This window comes from Nicotiana attenuata, chromosome 4 (assembly GCF_001879085.1).
Source record: "Nicotiana attenuata strain UT chromosome 4, NIATTr2, whole genome shotgun sequence".
Taxonomy (NCBI): domain Eukaryota; kingdom Viridiplantae; phylum Streptophyta; class Magnoliopsida; order Solanales; family Solanaceae; genus Nicotiana; species Nicotiana attenuata.
Window position 1 is genome coordinate 3,033,404 of NC_031992.1, and position 12,815 is coordinate 3,046,218.

The following is a 12,815-nucleotide window of genomic DNA, read 5'->3' on the forward strand; positions in this document are numbered from 1 at the left end:
CGAAATTCATATTCAAGTGAAAAATTGAAAATTTTATGGTCAAAGTTGATTTCGAAAAAAAAAGTAAAAAACTTTCGAAAAAAATGTGATTTTTTTTTATGGCCAAAAGGGCCCTTAAAGTTTTTACCCAATCAAATAATGGCACATAGTTTTTTCGGAAGATAAATTGAAAAGCTGAGGGATTATACGTGGATAAGCTCGAACAGAAAACCGGTTGGACTGGTAATTAGGGCAGATAAGAAAGCCGGCGCTATAAAAGATAAGAAAATAAGAGTGAAGCGGTTAGGGCGTAAACGAAGAAACGAAGCCGGAGAAGAGGGCTCTTCTTTTCGTGGAGAAGAACAATAAGAGGAGTATTATCTTATCCTTATTCTTACCAAAGGTATTATTATGCTAATTACATCCTTTTATTCTCAGATCTAATCGATTTTACCCTAATTTTTTTTTCATTTGTAAGCTTAATTTCTTCTTACTCGTTATAATTTGGACAATTTGTGTTTGTTTTTTAAATATGTGTTTACGATTTGTGAATTATAGATGGATCGGTACCAAAAAGTGGAGAAACCAAGGGCAGAAACACCCATTGATGAGAATGAGATTCGGATTACCAGTCAGGGTCGCATGCGCAGCTATATCACCTATGCTATGACCCTGCTTCAGGTGATTTTTTCATATCAAAATCTTTTTTTTCATTGTTTATCTATTTTGCTGTTTCAGTCCCGTTTAATAATTGCTTAGACCCAGTAAATACTGATGTGTGCACTTTATTATTAGTAATAGTAGAAGGAAATGTTAAAGTCATGATGGAAAATGTTGTTTAATGGATTCTAACTATGAAAATTGTTAAATTTGCATTGAAATGGATTGGTGCCAATCGTTTTGAGCTGTCCTAAGATGCTAATGTGTAATTCTTAGAATTGTTTGTTTTGTTAATATGCTTTTGTTGCATTAGCTTGCATTGAGAAGACGGTGTAATTTGTTGCATTAGCTTCGTTTGTATTGCCGTTTGTAACACTTATTTTCCTGGTTGATGTGTTTGCTTTGTGTAAATTTCGGTTTTGTTTTGTTATGTGCTTGTTTGTCTGTTCTACTGCCTCCATCCGGTTATATATGGTGCTATGTTAAATTTTGCTTATATAATTTATTAGTAATAGCAGAAGGAAATATTGAAGTAATGATGGAATAAAACTTTGGTTGATTGAAAGCATCTTGTCAAAGATTAAAATTTGCATAGTTTATATGATTTTGTATCGTTAAAATTATGAAATTTGTATAGAAAATGGATTGAGAGTCGGTCATGTTGAGAGCACCTTAAATGGCAGTATGTAATATTTAAAAATGTTTGTTTCGTTTTATGCTTTTGAAGTTGCTTAAGTTCGTTAATCCCTGGATATAGGCAGTGGAACTGTTTGTAATCTAACTTCTTTCTTTGGTTTGAGTTCATCTTCACTTTTTGGGTTAAAGTGTAGAAGAGGGTGTTAATTTGTTGCATTAGCGTTGCTTATATTGCCGTTAGTAGCACTTATTTTCCTGGTTGGTGTATTAGCTTTTGTATATATTTAGATAGAGATAAGTTATGTCTAATTATGATCAAAGCACTCCTGAGTTATATGTGCTCAATCTGATCAATTTGTCTAGAAAAAGGTGAAAGGATGAGTAATCATCAGCAAATAATTTAGTGCTTAATTAGGTGGAAACTACCATTTCTTATTCTGCTTATGGTACCCCCCTCCCCCGTTGATCTTTTTGCAGGATGGGGCATTGGAGATTTTAATGTCAATACATGAAACAAAGTTTTAAAACCTGTTATTCAGACCTTGTTTACGCCTATAATGTGCATGTATAGTTTTTACCATTCTACAATTAATATTATCCTGTATAGTGTCGCTCTTCAGAACTTGATGTCCTTGTTATTTATGCAACATTTGTAGGAAAAAGGATCAGATGAGATTGTGTTCAAGGCAATGGGAAGGGCAATCAACAAGACAGTGACAATTGTGGAATTGATTAAGGTAAATAGTGAATACTTCTCCTTTATAGTTCCTGTTCTACGTTTTCGATTTCTGATGAATTTTGGATATTGACATGGCCTTGTGCAGAGGAGGATTGTTGGTCTTCACCAAATAACGTCTATTACATCCACTGACATTACTGATACATGGGAACCCCTTGAAGAAGGCCTCCTACCGTAAGTGCATAATTGAAGCTTTAGGAATTAGATTGTGATTTTTATTTAAAAAAATTGAAGTTATGGTGCCCGATCTATTGCTCTATTTCCATACTTAACCTTTTTATTGGCTGCAGTCTCGAAACCACCAGGCATGTCTCAATGATCACAATTACTCTCTCAAAAAAGGAGCTGGATGTGACTTCGGTGGGGTGAGTTTTTTTGGTCTTTTTATAGTGGGTATTTAGCAACTCTAGCACATCAGATTTAATAATTTTTCTTTCTTTGAGTTTTTATGTAATGTTTTCTATCTTACTCTGGAATGCATGCGGTAGTAGATCTTCCTATTCTGAAGTACTTCCTTCGTCCTGTACTCGATATGGGGTTTAATATGTTAATTTAATTTATTATTTTGGGCACCCATGAAGTCCCATGTTTTATATAAGATTGGGTGTCTTTCATAGAAAGCCATGTCTTGAAAGGTCTACACTTGTGTACACCGCAATCACTCAAATGATGCTCAATGTGCAAGTCTTACAAAATATGTGGTCATCATGCAAGTATTATGATTTGTTGCAAGCAAATTGGTTTGCAAAGCTTGTGGCCTCATGGTTTGCTCTTTGCCTGCAGGTATCAACCACCATTGCCAGCTGACCAGGTGAAAGTGTTGACAGATTTTGACTACGATGGAGGTTTGTTATATTTTTTAAAAGGATGCAAATACGGGTAATATGTAAAACAGAATGGTATTATTTGCTAATATCTGAATATTTAGAAGGATCACCTAGTGGTGGAAGAAGAGGTCGCGGTGGTAGAGGAAGGGGAAGGTCTAGAGGTTTCTCAGGTACGCATTCTTGTGTAGTTTTTTTTATATATTCTTTTTATAAGGGCTCCGTACTGTGCCATTGTTACTGCTTATTGTTATTGCTTTACTTTCTATTTCCTGGTTATTACGTTGCTGGTGTTGCTGCTCCACTATCTCTTTTCATCTTCTTGAGCCGAGGGTCTATCGGAAACAGCCTATCTACTCTTCCGGAGTAGGGGTAAGGTCTGTGTACACACTACCCTCCCCAGACCCCACTTCTGGGATTTCACTGGATTGTTGTTGTTGTTGTTTTTATAAGGGCTCCACAGATCATGTAAGATTAAAGATATGATTCAGCTTGCCCCTGTTTTGATTCTTTTGGTGTTGGCTTGTTCTCTTGAGTGTGGGAGTGTTCCTTCTAGGATATGAAGTTGGAACATTGGGGTGAATGGCCCTCTATCAATATTAAGATGAAATACAAATCATTTTTAACTGTTACCTTTTTCAAAATTTTGTTTTAAGAAAAGAGCAGACATCACCTTTAAATCTAAGCTGTTCTCTTCCTTTACATAAAAGCAGACATAGAGGAACTATGCATACATGTCCTGGTAAAGGGATTCATTTCTGGGGAGATAAATCACATTTAAGAAAATCTTTTAGCCAAAGAATGAGGAACCAAGTCAATAAAGTTTTAACTAGAGGAACGGACGGAAGAAAATAGTACCGGAAAGTATTCAGATCATCACTAAATGCTATAGCTAGTCTTTTTGCTCTTGCAGATGTTTTTGTCAGGTTATGCTATGTATTTAATGATGTGTTGCACAAAATTCTTGAATAGTATAGGTTGAAGAATGAGATATAATTTGAACACAACCTTCTCAAGAAGAATTTAAAGACTCATACTTTACTTAAATGTGATTCATTTCTGGGGAGATAGATCATATTTAAGAAAATATTTCAGCCAAAGAATGAGGAACCTAGTCAATAAAGTTTAACTAGAGGAAAGGACGGAAGAAAATATTACCGGAAAGTATTCAGATCATCACTAAATGCTATAGCTAGTCTTTTTGCTCTTGCAGATGTTTTTGTCAGGTTATGCTATGTATTTAATGATGTGTTGCACAAAATTCTTGAATAGTATAGGTTGAAGAATGTAAAGATGTAATTTGAACACACCCTTCTCAAGAAGAATTTAAAGACGCATACTTTGTATGAGAAACCATACTATTTAAGCATCACAAAAAAGAAAAAGAAAAAAAGAGAACATTAAGAAAACCATATTATCTCAATTAAAACATCTTACTTTGTTCGTGAAACAATACTATAAGTTTTTATTATCACGCCCCTAGGGGGGTGGCTTAGTGGTTGAAAAGTTGGTGTGACAACCTTTGGAGGCCAAGGTTCAATTCCCAGCGGGGTCGACACTAGGTGAATTCTTCCAGTCTGCCTTAGTCGAGGTTCACAGTGCTACCACGTACTATGCTGATTAAAAATAATATATATCATCAAAGCAAAATGAGATATGCCAGTTCTATATATTCTTCTGAAATAATGTTCTTCATTAATGACGAACGCTAAGATCTTATAGAAATAAAGAACAAAGAAAAAGATGAATACCAAGGTCTGATAAAAAAGCCAATTGTCAACCTTGAACATCGTTTTCCCAGCAACAGCTAACATATACATACATGTATAGAAGTGTGTGTGCTTTTTGCTAAGAGGTAGATTTCCATCGAGTGACGTTCTACGCTGAAAATTACAATTTTATAAGTTGGAATAATTCATTTTGACCGCTTCAATGAATCTAGGCTCGTTGAGATGGTGGTGTTACGTGCCAACTTCAGATTTTGTCATGCCTGGACGTCCACCTGATGTTTTGAATTCTTATGCTTAAAGTCACTGAAATTTTCATGACATATAATACTCTCTTCTACCATTATCAAAAAAAAAAAAAAAAGGAATACTCTCTTGTTTTGACCATATACGTAAATGCCCCTATATGTAAGGAATTATGAAAGAGTAGAGGGTTGCTCTACTTCATAGTGTAATTGGCTGATTTTAAGAATGCGAGTAAAAATGATTACTGTTCATGACATTCTGGCTGCTATCGTATCCAGGAAATGGCTTTATGTCGGCTGAATACGATGATGGTGGGTATGATCGCAATCGGAGCTATGGTAGGGGTAGAAGTCGAGGCAGAGGTCGCAGCTTCCGTGGCCGTGGAAGGGGAGGGTACAATGGCCCTCAGGATACCCAGCAAGATGCTGGCTTCTACAATCAAGAAGCACCCATGCAGGGCCGAGGTAGAGCTTTGCTTTCCATAGTTTATGTTCTGGGGATTATTCTGCATATTTAATTCACTGCCGATGATCAACTCACCTTGCCCTTTCAAAACTTAATATTTCATGGCTATTTTTTCCGCGTTGCATGTGGTATGCTTCGTGCTGTGAACAGTTTTGTTCAGAAGCAATATAAGTTTCCTGAAAATCCATGCTGGAATAGGGTTTATGCAATGCCTGTGTTCTTTCTGTTTCACGTTTGAAGATGCATATCTCCGAATAGCAGACGTGGACTGGAAGAATAACTGCTAGTTATCTGAATGATCTTTCAATACTTGCCTTCTGTAACTAAGGTTTTTATTTGTTGTAGGCCGTGGACGTGGGAGGGGAACTCGTGGTAGGGGACGTGGTTTCAGAACTACTGGGCCGATCCATGGAGGTGGTGCTTAAAGGTCAAACTTGGAAGAATACAGAGATTATGTGCAATGAGTGCCTGCTCCATGTTCTATGTTTTTTTCTTTCCTCAGTTGTTACCTGTGTTAACAGTAGGTTATTGATCTGTAATCAGAGTAGACTAATTATAGATTTCACGACCGCCCGTATGTGGTGAGTTTTTTTTTTTTTCTTGATATCTTCTAGTATTTTCTTTCTGGTAGATTAGGTGCTTGATCAAGTGTAATTTGCTTAGTGAGCAGCACATTCTTTAATTTGTCTGTGTTTGACATGTTCAGTTGTTGACCTCAGTGCGTAAATTTGCCTCTGTTTTTAGTTGGCAGAATACTCCAATTACATAATTTCTGCTGCGTTTTTATACTTCATTTGCTATTAAACTACTCTTCTGCTTTTACAATGACGTTGAATTATTATAGATTGCTCTATGGTTCATAAGAAACAGTGCAATATGACTAACACCGTCGGAGGAGTAAGAGGCCTTCTCACCTCCTACGAGTTCTTGCCTGGTAAAAGAACTTGGATCGTCGATTTCTTTCTTAAAGATTCGGATGAACCAATGTTAGTAGATGGTGTATAATTGATGCGAGAGGTATACCTCTCTTCTTTGAGCCATCTTAGGATGGTGTATAAAAATCTCTAGCAAGTCTAAATTAACCTAACAAATATTGGGACTAAAATTAAATGTTCGAACGTTATAGGATGATGTAAATGTGGTGATGTAAAAACAAGAATGACAATATATTAGATATAGAAAATACCGTACAAGTGAATGCAAATCTGAAAGCTTTAAAGAAGTCATACAAGTTGCTTTTGTTTTTACCAGTTTCTCAAGAAAAGAACAATACTGAGAGTTATAAAATGATAGACCGACCAGTCAATAGTTCTACAGCTTTTCTAATTCCTGGCAACAATTGCGGTGCCCTTTTCTTTTTCTTTATATTTTTGCCTCTTTTGTGCAAAATTGTCCCGTTGACATTCTTCTTCGATAAGAAGTCCACGTTTGATTTTGCAAGATTTTTGTAAGCTATTTGCATATTAATATGTTTTTTGGAAACTGGATATATTAATCATTTCTGAAACAGATCATCAGCAATTTCAAACCTTGAACCATTCAAACTTTTTACTTGTTAAAATGTCCAAATGATTAGCATTCAACAGTGTTTTACTTGATTGGATTAGATAATACTCTTTGTTATATCAAATATGTTTTGATAAATTAAATTTGTTTCGATATACTTAACGTTTTAGGAAAATGAAAAGTTATTTTTCAGTTTCTTTTCCTAAATTTGCCCTTAAATTTTTTATTAGTGAACTATTAATTGAGTGAGACATTGAAAAAGAGATACTCCCTCGAGTCCACTTTAATTGACTTTTTGGTTGTTTTTACACATATTAAGAATTCACGTTTTAACATTAATTATCAATAACATTAAGCATATTAACCTTCACTTCTTTTTAATTTGTTCATTGGAAATATAACAGATACTTCGAGACTCTTTAGTCCAAGGGCAACTTTGGAGGAAAAAAAAGTTAATTCTTTCTTGATATTTGAAAAAATCAAATATTGTGGACCACGAAAAGTTTGACAAATATTCTTACGATTAAGGTTCTAAGTGTCTTTTTTAATAAGTAGATTGGATGCAATATATTAACTATATAATCAGTCATTAGTTGTGATTTTCTACAGCCAATGCCTCTAATATACGTGTCGACGTACTGTACTGTCCCGTTTGACAATTTGTTATCAGAAACCATATGGTGCCTATTTTTCTCTTAGAAAAAGAAAAAGAACAAACCATATGGTGGGTATTTTTGTCTCAAAAAAAGAAGAAAAATAATAAACATATGGTGGGTATTCAAAAAAGCATAGGATAGACTCTTCTATCAACTAACTGTGTTTGCTTGACGGTGGAGACAATGATCACATGGGGTAGTTTCAAGTATTGTCAAGATTGGAACACATTAAACACATATTTTCTTCCAAAAATAGTATTTTTCTATTACTAAAGTCTAAAGACCAAAAATAAAGACATATTTCTACTTTCTCTCGATACACGCCGTAATTAAAGGCATAATTTGGTGTAAATGAGGAAAGACTTATGATCAACCAACCTTATTGACCAAAGAATCAAATTTAATCTAATTAGTAATTTTTTTTTTTTTGATAAACTAAATGGTGACAAATGGAAAAGCTTTCACACTTGTGGTATAATGGATTGTGCTACGAACTTAATCCAGCTGGATTTCAACATTTTCTTGAATCGTTAGGGTAGTAGAAGCGCTGGTTTTTCTATCAAGTTTTGAATGATTTTCTAGTCATAACGCTATTTCTAAAATGACTACTAAGATTATTCACTCGATTTTCTTGGTGATCAAAATATATTGTCTGTCTATCATAACAAAGTCGTTTCTTGTGTAAAACGAGTAATTCACATCATTTATTATGTTACGCACGCTAAAATTTCTCGAGAAACACTTAAAAGTAACAAGCAAAGCTTGGAAATGACTTGTGAAATTCAATGTTTATACCAAATCATATTAATTAGCATAAAAGTAATTAAAAAAAATAAAAAAGCAAAAAAAGAGGAACCCCCTCTTTATACTATATCTCAAAGATGGATTTACATCGATCTACCAGCCTAGATGGGCAGATTTGCAGGAAATGTTATCAAGATAGATCTTAGTATAATTGTCGTTAAGTTATAAAATATAGGTAATATTTTAAAACAAAAAGGAATTAGCACCTAGGTACAAAGCATAATGCAGAATCATTAATATTTAATTGGACCACAAAGACAAGTAAAATGGTAAATAAAAAAGGTTTTAAAACACAAACATGTGCATTACACATGAGAATGATGGGACAGATGCATGTAATGTCAAAGCAAGGCCATGTGAGGTTGCATCAGATAAAATTGACGTGAAATATTGTTATATATCCTATGAAGAACATTTAATAAATTAGTTATTTGTCGCATAAACAAACAAGAAAATACATTTTGGAAAAATATGAGAAAATTGAGATTGGGATTTTGATCTATACTGATTCTCTGTTGGGAAAACCATGCATGTGGTTCAGAACATAGGTTTGATATACTGAACATGGGAATAATTGAATAAGGTCCAGACATTTTTCATATTTCTGCAGAGAAATTACAATTTGGGAAATTTCATTATAAGTCCCTGATATATCGACGAATTTTAATTTTAGTTCTTATAATATTTTGCAAGTATACTTAACATTCAATTAATTAAAAATGTGTAATTTTGATTATCTTTACACATTTAACGAATTATTAACGATTTAATCATTCTATTACCGAGTATTATATTAAATTAATACTGCTACTCCATATTTGAAAGTAATAAAATACTAAATATAATCTCGATATAACATTTCTTCCATGTAAGGGGCAGTGACGGATTCAGAATTTTATGTTGGTGGGTGCTTAATTTTTCTTGATGTATAGTAACTACTTAATGATTTGGTTGGTACGTGCTTTCTTTTCCTTTTATAATAGATGCCTCAAATTTCTTATATAACTATACCTATGTTGTGTAAAGTTTAATGGGTGCTGAAGCACCTAAATTTAATACGCAGCTCCGCCCCTGGTAAGGGATCCATAAACATACATTTTAATTAATTCAATATTAATATGCTTAGTTATATCATAAGGACCAAAATCAAAATTTATCAGTTTTTGAGGGATTAAAAGTGCAATTATCCCTTACAACATTAAAATAAATGGTGTCCTTTTTTTCTTCCCACCCTAGTTGCAGTAATCACATGTGAGGTAGTTGTATTAAATAGCCAAAACTCCCTATATAAGTAGCAGCTACTTTTCTTGGCTAAGCCATTATTTGTACAAGTGATCCCAATTCTAATTCCTCAATCTTTCTTTCTCCACAGAAATCTCAATATTTCTTCTTTTTCTGCTGCTTTGCTTTAACAAAAGAAAATGGCCAACATTGGCATTTTAGCATTGTGTTTCATATTTGGATTTTGTAACCTTTTTTTCAATGCAAATGGTTTCTCTGCTTCTGGATGGCAGAGTGCTCATGCCACTTTTTATGGTGGATCTGATGCTTCTGGCACAATGGGTAAGCACAAATTTTTATGTAGGATATATATATTTTATTTGTTTCATTTTATACGACACTTTTTCATTTTCAGTCTGTTCGGGAAAAAATATATATTTTTAAAAGCCTTTTAACTTCAAATTGTATTTTATTCGTAATGACATGCTCGTATAATTATGGAAATATCATAACATGTTTAAAATTACAAGTTCAAAACATACTTTTGGTATGTGATAAGAACCTTGTCGAATATCGCCATAAAATATGAAATGAGGGAAAAGCAGAAATGAGCTGAATCTTGATAATAAAGAAACGATATGCAGTCAAACTTTTCTATAACAATTAGTGGCGAAGCCACATGGTCATAACTAACCACCCTTCGTCGAAAAATTACATTGTGTACACAGGTAAAATATTACGTTTTAGAGGTATATAATACATATTGAATATCCTTTGTCGGAAATTTTTTCACTTCTTTTAAATTTGAACACCCTTGAAGAAATCCCTAGCTTCGCCACTGATAACAACCTTGTTTTATTCCAAAAAAAAATTGGCTTCTTTTGTAAAATGCTGGTATAAAGAACATATATTATAACATAACATGAAAAATCAGTTCTAAAAAGACTTGGCCGTTATAATAAAGTATTACTATAGAGAATAACCGTTATAAAGAGGTCTGATTGTGTTTCTGTTTCTTATGTGGGACAGGGGGTGCTTGTGGATATGGAAATTTGTATTCAACAGGGTATGGTACAAACACTGCTGCATTGAGTACTGCATTATTCAACGATGGAGGATCCTGTGGTCAATGTTACAAGATTATGTGTGATTACAATCAAGATCCTAAATGGTGCAGAAAAGGAACATATGTTACAATTACAGCCACAAATTTTTGTCCACCAAATTATGCACTTCCTAGCAACAATGGTGGATGGTGCAATCCTCCTCGACCACATTTTGACATGGCTCAACCTGCTTGGGAAAACATTGGCATTTACAGAGGTGGCATTGTTCCTGTCCTATACCAAAGGTATTTTACTAGTTTACTTCTCGAATTTTAATTTAAGTGTGTCAAATTTAGTACATGAAAATATAATTTGTCTAGTTCGTTACACATTTGGACGGACCGCGTTACGCATATATTCATTAATAAGTTGGATCAATTTGGAGACCAATTATTTGGGACTGATGTGTAATTGTTATTATTACATAACCCAAATCGACCAATAAAGGAACTAATTAAAACATATAAATATAATTTTTGTAGGTTTAGTTGGTTAGATATAGTTATGATAATAAATAAAAAGTACTTTTATTAGCTTGATTTGGTAGTTATAAAAATTATAAAATAACAGATAAATTATTTAAGTTGGATAGATTGAGTTATGACCTATATTGTTTAGCTCAAATTAATCTACCTATCTTGAAGCAATAAGTTTTGCGTAGATTATGACCCATTTGTTTATTGATTCAACCCATTTAACACGTCTAAGGGCCTGTTTGACCATAAAAAAAATTCATTTTTTCCTAGAAGTTTTTCACTTTTTTTTTTTTCTCAAGGTTAGTGTTTGGCCATAAAATTGAAATCACTTGAAGATAAATTTCAGAATTTTTGAAAATTTGAAAAACTCCAAAAAATTATTTTTCAAAATTTTTACTTCAGATTATTACTCACAAAAATTCAAAAACAGCCCAAAATTGTATTCATGTCCAAACACAACTCTAATTTTCAAATACCATTTTCACTTGAATTTTTTTCCCCATATTTTTTCGGAATTTTACAATTCTTATGTCCAAACGCCCACTAAATTTAGTTCAACCTGACCATTTTATACCCCTAAGTCTGTTCAAATTACAACAATAACAAATCCAGACTAATCTCATAAGTGGGTTTGGGGAGGTAGCAGATCGTACCCCTACAACAAGATAGAGCGGTTATTTTCAATAAATTTAGGAATTCAAATTGTTATCCATATAATACTTTGCATTTTGACTTGAAAATTTGGGTATTTTTTTCAGGATTCCTTGCGTGAAAAAAGGTGGAGTTAGATTTACAATAAATGGAAGGAACTATTTCGAGCTATTGATGATAAGCAATGTAGGAGGGGCTGGATCTGTACAATCTGTTCAAATTAAAGGCTCAAAAACAAACTGGATGACAATGTCTAGAAATTGGGGGGCCAATTGGCAATCCAATGCATATCTCAATGGCCAACCTTTGTCTTTTAAAGTCACTACAACCGACGGTGTCACTAAAACATTCTTAAATGCTGTCCCTTCGAACTGGCAATTTGGGCAAACATATTCAACCTCTATTAATTTCTAATTTAAGAAAGTTTGAAATTACAGGATTTAAATTTTGTGAGTTCATACGTCATAGGCAGCGGCGTGCTTACTGTTTTGCTGAAAGCAGCCCGCCCTCCCCATCTTTTCCAGCTTTGAAAATCGACTAAGCGTTGCGCCAAGCCTACTCCCCTTTTACATTGATGGTGAATTTTTAAATTTTTTTTATTTAATCATCTAATATTCGGAACACACTGGCCAGAATAATGGCTGATGTCCAAAGCTACTGAAAAGATAAACCTATTGAAAATTATTGTGTGTATTTATATATACTAGTTTGAAATTTGCATTTTTATTGTGGTATCAAAGGATCAATAAGACACTTTTGTCTTTGATGCAAATGTTGTAGTTGCATCAATCATACTTTCTAAATTATTTGCTCTTTCTTTGTAAGCTTGTAATATGGTCATTTTCAATGTTGTATTATACATATCTTTGTTATCTTGTATCAAATGTTTGTCTTTTTTGCTGCTAAATTAGTTCGTAAATAAGTTAATGATTTTTATAAAGCCGATTAATAAAACTTACTCCCTTCATATCTACTACAAACTTTGCACACTCTTTAAAAAATAATAAATGAATTGCATGTTTATCATGGTACCCATATTAATTGATGCACATTTTTAATGAATTTGAGAAAATGATTTGAAATGAGTAATTAATATTGTGGGTATAACAGGTAAAAAGA

General features: G+C 33.4%; 2 protein-coding genes across 3 annotated transcripts; both read left to right on the plus strand.

The window, feature by feature from the left end:
• Window positions 201-6,064, plus strand: LOC109224833 (ribonuclease P protein subunit p25-like protein). Of its 2 annotated transcripts, none has more exons than XM_019389382.1 (9): window positions 201-382; window positions 538-660; window positions 1,932-2,012; window positions 2,100-2,188; window positions 2,305-2,379; window positions 2,798-2,859; window positions 2,946-3,011; window positions 5,090-5,275; window positions 5,622-6,064. In XM_019389382.1, the coding sequence occupies exons 2-9, from the start codon at window positions 538-540 to the stop codon at window positions 5,699-5,701; spliced, it is 762 nt and encodes a 253-aa protein (XP_019244927.1). In that variant the 5' UTR covers window positions 201-382; the 3' UTR covers window positions 5,702-6,064. The 2 variants fall into 2 exon arrangements, with proteins under 2 accessions (XP_019244927.1, XP_019244926.1); XM_019389381.1 differs by having other exon boundaries at window positions 202-382; window positions 2,943-3,011.
• LOC109224832 (expansin-A11-like) lies at window positions 9,520-12,575 on the plus strand. Its single transcript, XM_019389380.1, has 3 exons — window positions 9,520-9,805; window positions 10,493-10,814; window positions 11,804-12,575. The coding sequence occupies exons 1-3, from the start codon at window positions 9,664-9,666 to the stop codon at window positions 12,108-12,110; spliced, it is 771 nt and encodes a 256-aa protein (XP_019244925.1). The 5' UTR covers window positions 9,520-9,663; the 3' UTR covers window positions 12,111-12,575.

Excerpts from the sequence above, each read along its gene's own strand:
- LOC109224833 (XM_019389381.1), top strand. The coding sequence starts at position 538 with ATGGATCGGTACCAAAAAGTGGAGAAACCAAGGGCAGAAACACCCATT. Across the intron at positions 2,013-2,099 it reads CAATTGTGGAATTGATTAAG|AGGAGGATTGTTGGTCTTCA; the intron begins GTAAATAGTGAA and ends GGCCTTGTGCAG. Across the intron at positions 5,276-5,621 it reads AGCACCCATGCAGGGCCGAG|GCCGTGGACGTGGGAGGGGA; the intron begins GTAGAGCTTTGC and ends TATTTGTTGTAG.
- LOC109224832 (XM_019389380.1), top strand. The coding sequence starts at position 9,664 with ATGGCCAACATTGGCATTTTAGCATTGTGTTTCATATTTGGATTTTGT. Across the intron at positions 9,806-10,492 it reads TGATGCTTCTGGCACAATGG|GGGGTGCTTGTGGATATGGA; the intron begins GTAAGCACAAAT and ends TATGTGGGACAG. Across the intron at positions 10,815-11,803 it reads GTTCCTGTCCTATACCAAAG|GATTCCTTGCGTGAAAAAAG; the intron begins GTATTTTACTAG and ends TATTTTTTTCAG.